The sequence below is a fragment of the Pseudomassariella vexata genome (genome assembly GCF_002105095.1).
Source record: "Pseudomassariella vexata strain CBS 129021 chromosome Unknown BCR38scaffold_8, whole genome shotgun sequence".
NCBI classification, from domain to species: Eukaryota; Fungi; Ascomycota; class Sordariomycetes; order Amphisphaeriales; family Pseudomassariaceae; genus Pseudomassariella; species Pseudomassariella vexata.
Genome location: NW_024467963.1, coordinates 989,838 through 1,004,784, shown reverse-complemented (window position 1 = coordinate 1,004,784; position 14,947 = coordinate 989,838). Strand labels below are relative to the sequence as shown.

Genomic DNA, 14,947 nt, shown 5'->3' with positions numbered 1-14,947 from the left:
TAGACGCGCCCGTCGACTACCCCGCGTTATCAATCGCGTGCAGCTAAGATAGCAGGGGTCATAGCTCCACCAAGCAATGCAAACCCCTGCATAGCTGTCAGCCTTGCATTTCAAGATGCTCATGGCTCAGAAGTCAGCGAAGCTTCGCCCTGCCGGCGGACGGCATGATTTGTCTGAATCTAGCAATTGACCGCAGCAATCTCTGAAATTGATCACCGAACCTGCGTCATCACCTGAACAAATACATAATGCACCTGCGAGGATTCTGAAGATCACGACCGATAACTACTCACGATGGCACCATCAGCCATAGATCCGCCTGTATCAGCAGCTGTGCCAGCGTTGCCAGTGCCCGACGAAAAGACGTATCCCCCAGCGAGAATATACCCCATGAAGGAGATGCGCTTCGAGAAGCACACCCCACCTCAACCAGATGGACGAGAAAAAGCTCTTGCGCAGTCCAGTGGCAGCGCCGCCATCGTCATTGATAATGGTGCGTTCACACACCGTCTCGCACCCGTATTCAGCACTGAGGAAATGCTGACAAGCCGCTTCTCCCAGGCTCCTCGGCAGTTAGAGCCGGATGGTCTTTTGAGTCGCAGCCAAGATTGAGCTTGCCCCCGATCATGGCCAAATACCGCGATAGAAAGCTGGGCAAGACGTATTCCTTCGCCGGTGCCGACTGCTACGCCGACACGACCGCTCGAGGCCACATTCGAAATGCGTTTGAGGCCGGCACAAATATAGTGAGCAACTGGGACGTAATGGAGCATGTGCTTGACTGGACTTTCCTCAAGCTAGGTATGAACAGCGCTGAGGGCTCAATCGACATGCCGATTGTCCTGACCGAAGCTGTGGTGAATCTACCGTACTCGCGAAAATGTAGGGACACCCTTTTCAATTTGCAACTAAGCGTATGAGGCCAATGCTTACTCATCCGTTTGCAGCCATGAACGAGATCATTTTCGAATGCTACGGAGCCCCCTCCCTTGCGACCGGCATCGACTCACTATTCTCGTATCGCTACAATAAGGGACAGACAGGACTCGTAGTCTCCTCATCATACAGTTCAACTCATGTCATACCCGTCTATAACTCAAAAGCCATGCTGGCGCAGGCTATTCGTCTCAACTGGGGCGGTTATCAAGCCGCTGAATACCTCCTGAAACTTATGCGCCTCAAATACCCTGCCTTCCCCGGCAAGCTGAACGCTTCGCAAGCCGAGAACATGCTGCGCGATCACTGTTACGTCTCCAAAGCATACGACGATGAAATACGATCATATCTCGATTGGTCAGGATTGGAGGACAGGGATGTCGTCATTCAATACCCATATACCGAGGAAGTCATTATCCAGAAGAGCGAGGAAGAGCTGGCTCGGCAAGCTGAACGCAAAAAGGAGAGTGGCCGGCGCCTGCAAGAACAAGCGGCCAAGATGCGGCTGGAGAGGCTAGTACGAAAGGAGCAAGATCTTGAGTACTACAAGAATGTTCAGGAGAAACTTGCCGACGCCAACAAGAAAGAGACCAAAAGGCTGCTTGATGCAGAGGACATGAAAGACGAGGCGCATCTTGAGCGCACCATCAAAGAACTCGAGAAGTCAGTCAAAAAGGCACGCACAAAGGATGTTGGAGGTGACCCTGAGGAGGAACAGGACGTACCGTCGTTCGAGCTTTTGGATGTCCCTGATGATCAGCTTGATGACGCTGGACTCAAGCAAAAACGACAGCAGCGCCTAATGAAAGCCAATCATGACGCCCGCGCCCGCGCCAAGGCCGAGAAGGAAGCCGAGAAAGCCCGGGTCGAAGAAGAAGAGCGTGCCGATCGAGAGCGACGTGAAAATGATCTCGAAGGCTGGCTAGAGGAGAAGCGCGTGGCTCGGAATGACACGCTGCAACGGATAAAAGACCGGGATCGTCTCAAAGCCGATCTGGGCAACCGCAAGTCTCTAGCCTCCCAGATCCGCATGAAGTCCATTGCGAATCTAGCATCAGACGGCCCGCGTGTTAAACGTCGACGGGGCGGCGACGATGACAACTTTGGAGCGAATGACGACGACTGGGGTGTTTACCGGCAGATTGCGGTAGGTGAGAATGCAAGCGATGACGAGGAGGGCGAGGAAGATCTTCTAGGCAACCTCAAAATGCTCGAGGAGGACCTTCTACGCTACGATGAATCATTCACGCACGAGGACACTTTCGAGGCGCAGACGAACTGGAGCAAATCGCTCTTACACGCCTTCCTGCGCGGGCCGCGGCCGTTCAACGTGGGCGCCCAGTCCGAGATCCACCAACTGCACCTCAACGTAGAGCGGATACGTGTGCCAGAGGTAGTGTTCCAGCCGTCCATCGCAGGCGTCGATCAAGCAGGACTCGTCGAGATCGCCAGCGACATTCTCAACCAGAGATTGGTTGGCATTCCCAACATTAACCGCGACGACTTCCTGCGCGATGTATTCTTGACTGGTGGTAACACCCTGTTTGAGAACTTCGACGACCGGCTCCGCCAAGGCCTCACGGCTTCGCTGCCTGCTGATAGCCCACTGAGGATTCGGCGGGCTAGCGACCCGGTGCTGGATGCTTGGAAGGGCGCCGCGGAATGGGTTGGGTCTTCTGGCTACAAGACTGCCACTGTTACCAGGGCTGAGTGGCAGGAGAAGGGTGGTGATTACATTAAGGTAAGATTTCCCTCCCTTTTCTTGTTTATTGTGTTTATTTTTCTTTTGCCAAGTCTCTATTCTCGTCCCCATTTCCTATTATCGTATTCCGTCCTGCTTTGTCATCAGACAGCTCGTCACACATAATCAAGTTGGCCAGTGTACTAGTCCCAATAACGAAAATGCACGGCCCTGGCACAACATAACATCCTCTGCTTTTGTTTCTTTATTTGTCTGCCTGACTAAGATCCGAACCATGTTATTACCTATCTTACCCCGGGTTCCACAGCTTCGTATAAGCAGCAGCAGAATGTTTATTTATCCGCTTGTCGTGACACGTGAGCGTTGACCTTTTGGCTGACGTGGGCTATTTGATTTAGGAACACGAGCTGGGCAATTCCTACGCATGAGCAAGCAACATATTTGGTCAGCAGGGCGCGATAGGGTGAGAATTGTGGCTTCAGTCGGGAGCTTTTTCTATTCTTGCCATTTTCCGGGTTAGTCATCAATGTAGACTCGGGATTCGTAAACGCCAATCTAGGATGCTCTTGAGTATATTCGGTCTTCGTGTGTAAAGCGTCTATAGTATGTTTTGGTAAAAGCAAATTACACAATGAGGAACATCATCGTTTTAGAAAGCTGAACTTCATTCAAGGCAGACAGACGTGACTGACGAGCGGCCACGAATATCTAGTCAGTATGTGCGCGGCGTAAAAATCGCATCAGGCCAGCATATCAACTGGTCGCAACCGCATTCTTCTCACTCGAGTAACCTCTCGCCTGTGAGTCCAAATAACCTTGAAGCATGGCAAAACAGGCAATGAAGCCCATTTGTCCCTCCTGGCACCCTTCAAATCAATCAAATATGCGTACGGTGCGCATGGCGATGCTCAAATCTTGCTTTGTGCCCTTTTTGCTTGTCACTAGATACAAACAGCGATCCAGGTCCGCACCAAATACAACCTGCACCATGATGATGAATAGCAAATGATGTCCCTGAACGCCTGCCTGGTATTCGTTGAATGCACAGGTTCCCCAACACCTTGTAAGAGAAAATGAGACTGTCCCTTAGATCACTACACCTACCCAATGCTCACATTTACCGGGTCGTCCCCATGAGCCTAGTTACATCCGGTCCTCCAAAACCCAATGATATTAATACCATGAACTTCTGACTGCCATTTTCTAGCACTGACCATCCAGGAAAAGGTTGATCCAGAGGACTTCATTCAAGAATATAGGCCAGGGCGACGTTGAACCTTGTTCACAGCGCCACTGTGGCAGTCACTAATCCCATGAGTACCTTGCATTTGGATATGTTTAGACCAGCTGCTCGTTCCAAATACAGCTGCAACTGCCACAAACGCCTAGCCTCGTTTGTTCAAATTCTTGAAGTGAGAATAGAGAAGCCGACAACAAGATCACAGTTGAGCTGATTATTTGGTGCACACTTGCCGGCGCCTACGCCCGCAATGATGAAGGGGGTGGCAATGTGTCGCGTTGCTGCAGCTGCCTTCGTATCTCGTCATCAGTCCGGGGGGGCGCACGCTCGGTGTTTTCAGCCTTGAAGGTGCTTCTCGAATACAACCCATCAGCCGAAGGCTCCCTAGCCCGAAGCCCTGCCACAGCAGCGGCCACATCGGCCAGGGAACCAGCGGAACTCGTACTCGGTGGTGGAGGCTCGGGAGCGTTCGGTGGTGCAGGTGCGCTTCGAGATGCACTGGCAGCACTAACTGGGGTCAGGTTCAGATGCGGCGGGGCCTGTGGTGGGTCGACCTGCAGATCCAGCAGTCGTGATTGCAGTTGAATCACATACTCGCGGAGCGCGTAGTTGTCGTTCTGAATGAGTTTATAGCTATGCTCCATCTCGCTGTACTCGCGCACTTGCTGTTCCAATTTCTTGATGTAATGTTCCTTCCTTTGACGGAATGCGCGCTACAGACAGGTGAGTAGCTTGAAGCAAAGTATTGAGAAGCAGAACAAGCACAGCGACGGTATGTACGGGCTTATCATTTACTCACCTGTGCAGCGCGATTTTGTGCAGCGCGTTTGGATTGCGACAACTCCCGCTTGGCCTTCCGTCCATCTGTTGTGGAATCATCAGGGTCGTGGTCATGGTCATGCTCGTTGTCATGATCCAGGAGTCCGTGAACCGCCATAGCGGCAGAAGTTCCTGTGCCGGAATGGTCGGGTGCCGACGATATGCCAGCTGGCATTATATCAGATGCGGTACTTGTAGAACCTCTCAAATGCGAATGAATTGAAGCATGCGTTTCTACCCCAAATTGACTGTAGCCATGGGCGGGTTGTTGCGGAAGGCTGGTTCTAATGTCCTTGGAGGAGGTTGAAGATGCCGAGCTTGCTTGGGTTAAAAGACTTGCCGCCTCAGCCAACTTCCTTCTCAATTCGGGATCCCCTATTGTGTGGCTTTGTCAGTCATATGTATTTCGACGTCCCGATGTGGGCGACTGGATGCGTGAGGGGTTGTTATAGAGGTAAAGGGTGGAAGCAAGCCGAGCCCGATTTTAGAGGTGGGCCGAACAGGAATATGTATGATGAAAACTCGCCGAAGCCAGGATAAATGATTTGCTAATGGAAGAAAGTGATCGCAGCCGGCAAGTGGGCACAAGCTGTGAGTTATCATGGCTCTTGCGCCAGCATAGGTAGGTGTGATACATTGTACATATTGCGCCGCAGGAATAAACGGCCATAGCATGTCATATGTGGCGGGGACGGGAGGGGGGCGGATGTATAATGTTGCGAATAGGCTAGTCTCGCAGTCGGGCCAGCCAGCCAGCCAAGAAACACTTGAGAAATCCAAGTACTTACCCCCAGAGCCACCAAAGCTTGTGTGATTATTCTGCCCGTTTTCTGTGTGTCAGCATTCGGACGAGCCATGTTTGTTGGTAGACGGAAAGCTTAGAATGACAGCAATTCTGTGTAAATAGAGCGAAAGCGTCGGACATGACCAACGCGGGTACACGATCGGCATCGGACATAAGAGTACAGAGCCCGAATAGCGCCAATGCAGCAGGATAAGTTGGGATGAATGTAGCTCTGCAAAGGGTTCTTTTCATGAAAAACTCGACTGAGCTGTTGTATGATGATCCCAGCTCAAATCGTGTGGGCCACGAACTAACAGAAAGAGGGAGTATGCTCTGTGCTGTAGTGTTTGGGCACTGCTTGCTAGTTATCACCTAGCAGCTAGCAAGGATGACAATCGACGCGGAAATAATACGACGAGGCGATGCAAGTGAAGGCAAAATGCTGACCTTTTGAGCTGCCGTGGCAGCGGCGTTGGCATACTCCATTGACGTGGGAAGGCTGTTGACGGGTTGATCTTGATAGATCTGTCTTGCTGCAGGCTGCTTGTATGACCCGGAAGATCGACGACCAGATCTGGCTGTGTGCTGTTCCTGGCCACTCTTAGATGTATCGCTGATGGAGCTCGAGCCAATCAAGCGCTTGCCCCTGGTAGATGAGACTTTTTTTCGCGACCGAGTACCAAGGTAGAAGAAAAATGAAAGGTTGAATCCAGATGGCTCACCCGAAATCTCGGGCTGGAGGAGACTCGCAGTCGCTGTCCAGTATGGGAAACGGTATCCCGGGGTCCGAGGGGTGACGAAAGTTGCAGGATGCTATCTGCCAGCTAGGAAAGAAGGGGGTGTGTGCCCGTCGTTGCGGCGCGAGGTCAACACCGACGCGGCCCAGTCCTGGACAGCCGGGAAGGGTTTGTCAGCAGAGTGGGAGAGCTGCACCCACAGGAAGTACCTGAAGCTGGCTGGCTGGCTGGCTAGGCGTTTGGTGAGTGCCAGCGCGGTGCGGTGTGCTGCGAGGCTGGAATTGCTCGAATCAAGATGCGTGACTGATTACTTAAGTAAGTAAAGTCGAGAGACCCGATGGATGATGGCGGAGGCTGTTTCAATCGTCCGAAGGCCGTAAATGCGAAGGCGTTTCCCCCCTGTCAACAAGAGGCCCGTCTTCCTGACAGCGACTTGATTGATTGATGGATGGGGTTTGGTTTCAATGTTCCCGGGAGTCGTTTTCAATGCAATGCCGTCATTCAATGTACACTCGTGAGCTCGCTCGCAAGTGTGTGTGTGTGTGTGGTAGTCGAGAGCAGCTTCCACATAAAGTTTGATTATTAAAACTGGGGGTCCTCTCCGGTCGCCCCTACTGTGTAGCATCCACAGAGGGAGGGATTTGACGTCGTCTGCAAAGCCGTAATTTGCGGCACAGTGCCTGTCACTTGGTCTGGGCACTCCCTCCAGGCATCCTGGCAAACTACCCAGGCCCCGGCTTTAAAAATTCAACACTGGCTTTGCACCCTGATGCCATGCGCCACCTTCTCGCATCGCGTTTGTCACGACCGGGGGCGCATCGGTGCCATCAACGATCACTGATGAGCTTGGAAGTGACAGGGTACCTGACGGTACATTAGACTAGCTACACGGCGGGGCAGGGATCATGCTGCACCTATCGGCGCTCTTGACATCCCGGGCTTCAGGTGCACGGATAAAAGCCGTCAAAAAGTCGACTTCAATAAGCACAACTCCCCCATACAAGGAGGGAAATTGGACATTATTTGTCCAAAAGGGTCTTGTTCCGCTGTAGCAGGGTTGCTCTAGGTGTCATCAGTTATATCACGTGTAACCTGCCTCCACACCTGATGATGGTGCAGATTGCATTGCGGCACCGTTATTTCTGCTACATCCCCAAAGCTGACAAACCATTTGCAGTTTACCCTGGCCTCGCCGATTTCCCACTTCACGATGCGAAGACCGACATATCGTTAGCCTTGGCGTCTGCACTGGGTGGCCGCTCCGCTGCCAGTTTCCGGCTACTCGGCTTCGTTCCTCCATCGCTGTCTTCATCACCTAACTTATTTCAGCAGTCGAGAAACAAACTTATTGATCATCAATCACTATCAAACAAATCTTCTTGATCCTGCTGCCCGGCCTCCTTATACTTTGAGACGTGGCCACGGGGCGTCGAAGGATTGTCAGCTCAAGCTTCTCATTGGCGTTTGCTTACGATGGATATACTACTAGCAACTTGTGGATACGGTAAAATTTCCGGCGGCTTTTGACTGGTTACCCCGGCCGGCAACGTGCTACTCCTGTTACCTGTGAGGAGTATATGCAATAAGCCATCATCTACCTTGATGCTTGTAACCTGTGTCAGTCATGGTCACACTTCGCCGGCCACCGGCCATTGATAACGTCCAACAAGTCTCCTCTCAGGACTCATTGATGAAGACTGGCCCGAAGCATGGAGAGAACTTCTCGGTGAATTCGAATATCCTGTCTCGCTGTCAGTCCTAGACCAGATGAAATGTGCCTCCAACACGTGGGGTATGGGACGAACTCAAGCATGCTGCAAGTTCCGTCAGAACCAACTGATATTCGAGTTCTCGTCAATCTTCCCAGGCAAAAGGAAGCCTGGCCCCGTCAGCGGCGTCCACGTGGTACTAACTGCACTGCGTGGTCCAATTGTGCCCCGGTTTCGTTCAAGGTCATGCATGCTTTCTCCGGCCGCCTCGCCGTGCGCTTTGTTGACGATGTGCGGCATCCTCTGCTGCAGGGTTGTCAATAAGTCTTAGGCTGGCTTACCTACTGCGTAGTACACGCACAGGATTCTATTAGGCTATTGCAGCTGGGATAATTACCACAATTCGATTCAGATATTCACTCCCATCGGTAATTTGAAACCCGATGACTCTCACGCAGTTTCATCTCTACGCAATAGCTCTACCGTTTAGAGCAAGCTTACCGCTCGGGGAGATGTCGCTATTGTCTGTTGATCCTACCCGCTTGTCGATCATCTAGACGACGACTCCTCCGGCGCGGAGTGGGTGCAATGATCGAGCGCAACAGGAGCCACTTTCGTCAATTACAAGGTGGTCTTCGTGGGAATCGTGGGGCAAGGAAATAACGCAGGTTGTTGCCGATACCACGCATCATAAAATGTTCTCGTTCGACTCTACTATGCCCGCATTTGGCTGCTGTGCTTACTGTGCATAAGGGCATGGGTGAGAATTGCCAGGGTACGTAATACCGCGAGCCCCAGATGAGCCAACCAAGCAGACCCGAAGACTCTTGTGTGGATCTTGTTACGAACGAGACTTATATGATTTTCCTCGCTTCCAAAAATTTGTAACATACTCTGATTTAGTAAGAGGGATATCCTCAAGCGAGTTACACTGTCCTCGAATGGAATCCGCACCACGCCCATTACGTCGGTGTCATAACCTGGCATCAACTGCCCGCACATGGGAGCGTGTTTTCCCAAGACGTCGGCGGCACTGCAAGGTAGGCCTTGAGAGCTTGCAAAGGGGTCAGGCCGGCTTTGCAGCGTATACGAGCTCCATGGCGTTGTTGCCGTGTGCCAGACGGTGTTGGGGATTGCTGTATACCGTGACTGTTCCAAGTGCACTCTTGAACCCAAGCTCGATGACCAAATTATAGTTGGACCTGGCCAAAAGCACTACCTTCTTATCTTGTCCACGACCGGCTCGGGGAAGCCGCAGTGGTGAATAATGAGGCTTGGGCTTCCCTGGACACCATCAATCAGGATGGCGTCTCTCTCTTTCATCCAACTCGGCCAATTCTCAAGGTAACAGCCGCTGCGATGGTCCTGACGCCGGCTTATAAAATTGGCATAATGTATGCTTTTCCAATCACTGGACAGCCACGGTACGATCACTTCCAGTAGTTTCGCCCACTACGACCTTCAGTTCCTCGTCGGAGAGTTGGCGATCTTTCAGGTTGATCATCGAGGCCGAGGATGCCTTCAGAAGAAGAGAGACAAACCTTGATATAACGACAACGAGCACCTCGGAGCACCCTGATTTGGACCGCTTTAGCGCACTCGTCAACGCCATTTCAGAGCTGTAAGTTGCAAGCCCAACATGTTCAGACTCAACCACAGGGCGCAAGGGAACTTTATGCTGTTCTTCGTGCCTACCGATGATTGACAAATCCGATAGCGAAGAGTAAACGTTGAGCTCAACGGTGCAGCTATTCTGGATTTAATTCCCGGCCACAAGTAACTGGCGTACCAGGGGGGTTCAATCAGCATCTCTCAAAGCTTAGCAAACCGGTGAGATCCTGATCCTAATCCCAGACAGCTCCCGCACACTGTTGAAGCTGGCTTCGAGGGGGTGACGCAATTCAGCCGCCGTAATCGGCCCTTCCCCGTGTACTGGCATCTGGGAGGAGCGTCATGCTGTCGAAGAATTTAGGTGATAGCAGCTCGTGGCCACCGAAATGGACGTGGACATCCCAGAGCTCTGGCGCGAGGACTGAGGTGTGACCGAACTTAATGTGCCATACTCAGACGGCAAGCTCGTCTACTCTCCAAGCCAATCGATCTTGGCATCTTTGAAATCTAACGCCACATGTTTGATGAAATCCCCACGCCCAGGAATCGAGAGGGGCTTCGGAAGCTATATAAGCCAGCGCCTGTGCCGACCGCGCATATTGGCTTACACGTTCTCTACAGGGCTAGACAGGTAGTAGTACGATGCTTGTTCCGAGAGCCGGTGGCAGGAGTTCGTATGGAGGCGATGCTGAGTTGAAACTGCCGATGCGAAGTTCTGTGCAGTGCCAGTAGAGGTGCAGGTGCAGATGCAGTTTCGAGTATTGATTATAGATATTCACGAGAAAAGCCATGCCCCAATCTGCTACTTGCTGACAAAGTGGATGCCAGAAGTAGCAGCACATTGAACGCGACCTGCCTGTTCCTGTCTAGGGCAGCTAGGCCAATACGGGAAGTTGTTGTTTTGGGGACTGTCCACAGTATTGGATGTCACATCTGCAGCTCTAGAGATGCAAGGCGGCCCTAAATATCCCTAGTCTCTTGTTTCCAAACTGGTTTCCAAACTGCAAGTGAACGGATAGACGGCATTGGATACAACAAATACTGAGTAGGTTTCTCTCGAGTTGTCTCGGTTCGGAACACCCGCAGCGGCCGGAACTAGTCTCTTTCTTCCGAGCTTTCAAGGTTGGTCCCAGAGCGGGACGACTGCCGAAAGATCTCTAAATTGGACATCGTCACCTTGTCCCGTCAACTCCATACGGCCAGCGAATCGCATCCGCATTACCCTAGCGTATTGCCTGTCACTTGCAACTCCATTCGGAATTCCCAGTTGTTTCAAAAAACACCAGAACCACGACTTCCAATTGCTGGCACTCGGCACTCAGCGCTCGATGCGACCTGTCGCCTGGGCCCCTAGCCGCTGGCAAACGAGACTGATCTCAACTACGAGTATACCACAAGCCCGGCGGCAGCTCATTAGCCGACCCGTAGTGGTTTCGTGTCGACATCTACTTTTCCAGAGACAACCTCGCATAAACGGCGCAAACGTTGCATTCATGGCGACTTCATCGGCGACGCAGCCCAAGTTCTCTGCCGAATCAGACGAGTCAGCACTGACGCTGAAGCTCCAGGGCTTGCTAGCATCAGCACAAGGCCGCTGGACTCTGACCAACAGCGGCGAGGGACTGGAGCGGAGTTTCAAGTTCAAGACGTTTGCGAAGACCTGGGTAAGTATCGTTTGCTCTATTTGCGAGTTGCGTTTTGTGTGTTTGTTTGTCCATCTATCAGCCATCAATACGACGGTCCTGCCAGGTTTGCCGGAGTTTCCGGGTTGTTTGTCAAGAGTAGTGCCAGCATCACTATATCTCCCGCCTTTCCAGCCTTTATCTCATCGAACTGGGCGATACGACTTAAGTCTCGGTTACTGGGAGCTGCCAGGAGAGTTGGGACGTTGACAGACAACGCCCCCAGGTGTGCTCTAAGTGAAGGGCGTCAGACAAATTCAGGGCATAGCTCAGATGCTATATGCGTAACCTTTCCCCGCGGATTCGCAAGTACAACGCAAGTGCTTCCTGGATCTCAGGAAGACTACGACTGTATTACTTGCCGCCGGCGCTAGCTGCATGCTTCCCCCAAAGTCTATAATCGGACGAAGCCCATCCGGCAGTTCGAGCAAAGTTGCCCACGAAAAGCTACGTTCCCACGCCTGGAAGCATTGGGCGAAGCTGGGGAAGTGAAGACGGCTATGACGGCTAGCTCCATCGCTTCATCCATATCTGTAGTGGTTGTCGTCGGACAAGGCGACTCCAACGGCATCGCTCTCTACTCCCCACTCCCTGTTCGTCGTGCGCTGCAGAAGACAAACTATGAGAAGTTCTGACTAACAAAATATGTGATTTTAAAAGGATTTCATGACTGCGGTTTCACTCCAGTGTAAACTAAGCAATCATCATCCAGAATGGTCCAACGTAAGTCATTATTACTATTTTCTTGCTAATCAAGGTGGTTCTTATTAATTTACCATTACCTCTCGTGATACGATCGCCTCCTGTCATCGGCTTGTTGCTGACCAAGTTGACTAATGACCCAACCAACGAACCAAACTAACTCATTGACTTACTCACTTACACGGAACCCCCTAGGTCTACAACACCACTTTTATCCGGTGGACAACTCACAACCCCAAGGGCCTATCCACAAAGGACGTCGAGCTAGCCGCCATCTGCGACAGTCTGGCCAGGGACTTCGGCGAGGTTGTCGAGGAGGTGAAGGAGGGTGCTGATAGTGGTAGCTGCGAGATGGGGAGGAGGCTTGCTGACGCGGCGACCCGTGCTGGCGGCGACTGCTGTACGCCGAAGAAGAAGCAGTAGTCGTGGTACTAGCAGTAACAACCCCAAAGAAGCTAGGTCATAGTGCCACGTCGTGTTCCCAGATTCGTGGACGAAACCTCTTCTTACTCTGTTGCCTATTGGCTGCCTCCTATGCGAAACCACCCGGAAAACCTATCATGGCAAAGACTAGGCATCAGAACGACCCAACACGGCGGGAACAGAGCGGAACAAGCGGAACGGTGCGGGGATAGGCGAGAACGGAAAAGCAAACCTGCTTTGCTGGCTAAGTACCAGTAGGTTTATCAGCGTGTTGTATGTTTCATTTTATGACACACGAGATTTATTGCTGAGGGTTTCATTGGTGTGAACCGTGTGCCTCCACAAGTGAAGGTGCGTTGTATTATTAAGTTGTCTATCGTCGTGCCGAACGACGTCATCTTCTTCGTACCGAATTAAAAGGGTATACAAGTTGGCCCGGCCCAAAAGGTAGTATGTACAGAATCAACGAGTGACGAGGGCCATAAACTCCTTTCCCCATGCAACATACCCCCATCCGTCGGCCTCGCTCCACGTGTCAAATCTCTCATTGGCAACTGTTTTCTCATGTTCAAGTAGTGAACCCATATCGTACCAGGCAGGGCCAATTAACCCATGTCTCCCAGGCTCGGAACATGCGAGGTCGACTGATCACAGCCTGATAAGCCGCGTCGCGTCATCCGATGGGCAAATCCTTTGCTGCCTAGTCTAAATCGCGTTGGAAGTCACGGATGGAGCTGTCCACTGCCACGCCGCTTCCGCTCGGAACCCATGAGCGAAGCCCTCTACTGGGCCTTCTTGGCCTTCAGGGCCTTGAGCTTCCTCTCCCGGCGGCGCTTGGCGGCTTCGGGTCCGGACTCAGTGTCTAGGACATAGTCCCACCAGCGGAAGCTCGACGCATAGTTTCCAATGAAGCGCTCGTGGTGCACGTCGTGGTGTTCGGCACCAGCCCAGAAGGGGAGGAAGTGCCGCAAGCTCCACGGGAAGTCGTATCCGCTGTGGGAGTCGATGGCTTGGAAGAGACGGCCGACGATCCACATGTACATGGTGAAGAGGTGAAGATCACCGGTGCAAGAGACCCAGAGGATGGGGCCACCAACCGACCCCATTGCAAGGAGCATGACTTCGATCGGCGACGCGTACTCGGCGGCCAGACCGAACGGCGCAGAGTACGTGTGGTGAAGCTTGTGGATCATCTTGTACAGGGGTCCGTAATGCAGCGCTCGGTGGAACCAGTAGTGCCACGTATCTTCAATGACAAAGAAGACGGCGATGTGAAATGCCATCTTGCCAATAGAGGGGAAGGGAACACCGTAGTCCATGCCGAAGTAGGTCGCGATCGGGTGGAAGAGCCAGATTTGGGGGAGTTCGACGGTAAAATGGCTGAGGAGAACCAGGCTGGCACACTCCCATTGTTCCTTCAGTGTCGGGATTTTTTGCTGTGCGAGCATGTCAGTCAAGCCTAACAAGGGGCATAGGACGTGTCCGCGCCGAACATACGTTTTGAAGCTTGTATTTGTTGAAATAGGGCAACTGGTCGATGATCATCCAGGGAACACATCTGCCAAAGTAGATGATCTCGTGCATGAGGAAGCTCATGATACCCGTGGCCAGGACATCATTCTGCATCCAAAGGTACCACGCCTGGAGGGAGATGTTCAGCAATGTTTCTTGCGGCATGAGGTTTGTGGACAAGGGAGACCGACCGCCCACAGGCGCTCAACAACGTTGAGCTGTACATTGTACTTGGAGACCTCCTCGAAGACGCCAGTGAAGGTGCCTGGTTGGGCGAAGGCGCCAACGAGAGTGGTATTCCTGTTGAATGAGGGCATTAGCAAAGCAAGTCCGGAAGTGCATTCAGGGGGTGCGCTTTGGGGCGGTCGTACATTGTCGCCATGGCGGGGGAGAACTGGAATGGGGCCGTCCAACAAGTTTGGGTGTCTCGAGGTCGATCAATGGAAGGAGTGTCGTGAAGCCTCTGCTCAATGAGGGAAGCTGTGCAATGGAAGTCACCAGCTTTTAAAGGGAATGATGGTGAGACGTCGAAGCGTACGAAAACACTCTGCTGAAGGGCAGGTGGGTCGGGGCGATAGGAGTGCAGAATTCTGAATTTGAAGGGTCAAATAATAAGGCGATCAAGAGGACCCCGGTCAATGTTCCTAGTCCAGGTGCAGGAAGTCCATCGTGCACAGCGAGTGGCACCACCAGATGAATTGAGTTTCCGCATTCCGGGCCCAATAATGGTGGCCAATCCGCGAGGCTTCGAGCCAATGAGGGTGCCGTCGTATTCGTACACTAAAAGGGTCGCAGGCGTCACTCAATCTAGAAGCAAAGAAGCCTACGTAGTACACCAGTAGAACCACGTCCTTTCGGTGAATTACTCGGGCCGGCCGCTACAGGGCTAAACTCTGTCTAGTACCCAAATGTGTGACCTGATTGACAGCTCACGATTGCCATACCGCTCCCGAGCTACTTTTTGACAGCGCCCAAGCTCCAGCCAGACAGCAAGCTGGTGCGGGTCAGGGCGGAGCAGCGGTAGTTGATTCGCAAGCTCGGCTCCTACGGCTCTAGCTGCCAGCTGTCAGCCAGTGAGGTGGATTTGGTG

General features: G+C 52.4%; 5 protein-coding genes across 5 annotated transcripts; 2 read left to right on the top strand and 3 right to left on the bottom strand.

Annotated features, from left to right (window-relative positions):
* The first annotated feature begins 125 nt into the window (after window positions 1-125).
* BCR38DRAFT_436175 (putative chromatin remodeling complex subunit) lies at window positions 126-3,275 on the top strand. The gene is made up of 4 exons (XM_040860435.1): window positions 126-493; window positions 562-882; window positions 948-2,677; window positions 3,037-3,275. The coding sequence occupies exons 1-4, from the start codon at window positions 295-297 to the stop codon at window positions 3,064-3,066; spliced, it is 2,280 nt and encodes a 759-aa protein (XP_040714856.1). The 5' UTR covers window positions 126-294; the 3' UTR covers window positions 3,067-3,275.
* Window positions 3,276-4,117: 842 nt separating this feature from the next.
* On the bottom strand, window positions 4,118-4,872 carry BCR38DRAFT_485962 (uncharacterized protein; the record flags this gene model as incomplete). Its single annotated transcript, XM_040863965.1, has 2 exons — window positions 4,118-4,591; window positions 4,678-4,872. The coding sequence occupies 2 exons, from the start codon at window positions 4,870-4,872 to the stop codon at window positions 4,118-4,120; spliced, it is 669 nt and encodes a 222-aa protein (XP_040714855.1).
* Window positions 4,873-4,972: 100 nt separating this feature from the next.
* Window positions 4,973-6,246, bottom strand: BCR38DRAFT_223638 (uncharacterized protein). Its single transcript, XM_040854270.1, has 2 exons — window positions 5,929-6,246; window positions 4,973-5,516 (listed from the first exon to the last, which is right to left on the bottom strand). The coding sequence occupies exons 1-2, from the start codon at window positions 5,965-5,967 to the stop codon at window positions 5,073-5,075; spliced, it is 483 nt and encodes a 160-aa protein (XP_040714854.1). The 5' UTR covers window positions 5,968-6,246; the 3' UTR covers window positions 4,973-5,072.
* Window positions 6,247-11,031: 4,785 nt separating this feature from the next.
* Window positions 11,032-12,345, top strand: BCR38DRAFT_345515 (pterin 4 alpha carbinolamine dehydratase-domain-containing protein; the record flags this gene model as incomplete). The annotated part of the gene is made up of 3 exons (XM_040856186.1): window positions 11,032-11,202; window positions 11,881-11,943; window positions 12,118-12,345. The coding sequence occupies 3 exons, from the start codon at window positions 11,032-11,034 to the stop codon at window positions 12,343-12,345; spliced, it is 462 nt and encodes a 153-aa protein (XP_040714853.1).
* Window positions 12,346-13,127: 782 nt separating this feature from the next.
* BCR38DRAFT_485960 (methylsterol monooxygenase) lies at window positions 13,128-14,239 on the bottom strand (the record flags this gene model as incomplete). Its single annotated transcript, XM_040863964.1, has 4 exons — window positions 13,128-13,781; window positions 13,843-13,986; window positions 14,049-14,157; window positions 14,229-14,239. 4 exons carry the CDS (start codon window positions 14,237-14,239, stop codon window positions 13,128-13,130), a joined length of 918 nt encoding a protein of 305 aa, XP_040714852.1.
* Window positions 14,240-14,947: the final 708 nt, after the last annotated feature.

Coding starts and splice junctions, on each gene's coding strand:
- BCR38DRAFT_223638 (XM_040854270.1), bottom strand. CDS start 5,967: ATGGAGTATGCCAACGCCGCTGCCACGGCAGCTCAAAAG. Junction 5,517..5,928: donor CTGCCACGGCAGCTCAAAAG/GTCAGCATTTTG, acceptor GAAAACGGGCAG/AATAATCACACAAGCTTTGG.
- BCR38DRAFT_436175 (XM_040860435.1), top strand. CDS start 295: ATGGCACCATCAGCCATAGATCCGCCTGTATCAGCAGCTGTGCCAGCG. Junction 494..561: donor CGCCATCGTCATTGATAATG/GTGCGTTCACAC, acceptor CGCTTCTCCCAG/GCTCCTCGGCAGTTAGAGCC. Junction 2,678..3,036: donor AGGGTGGTGATTACATTAAG/GTAAGATTTCCC, acceptor TATTTGATTTAG/GAACACGAGCTGGGCAATTC.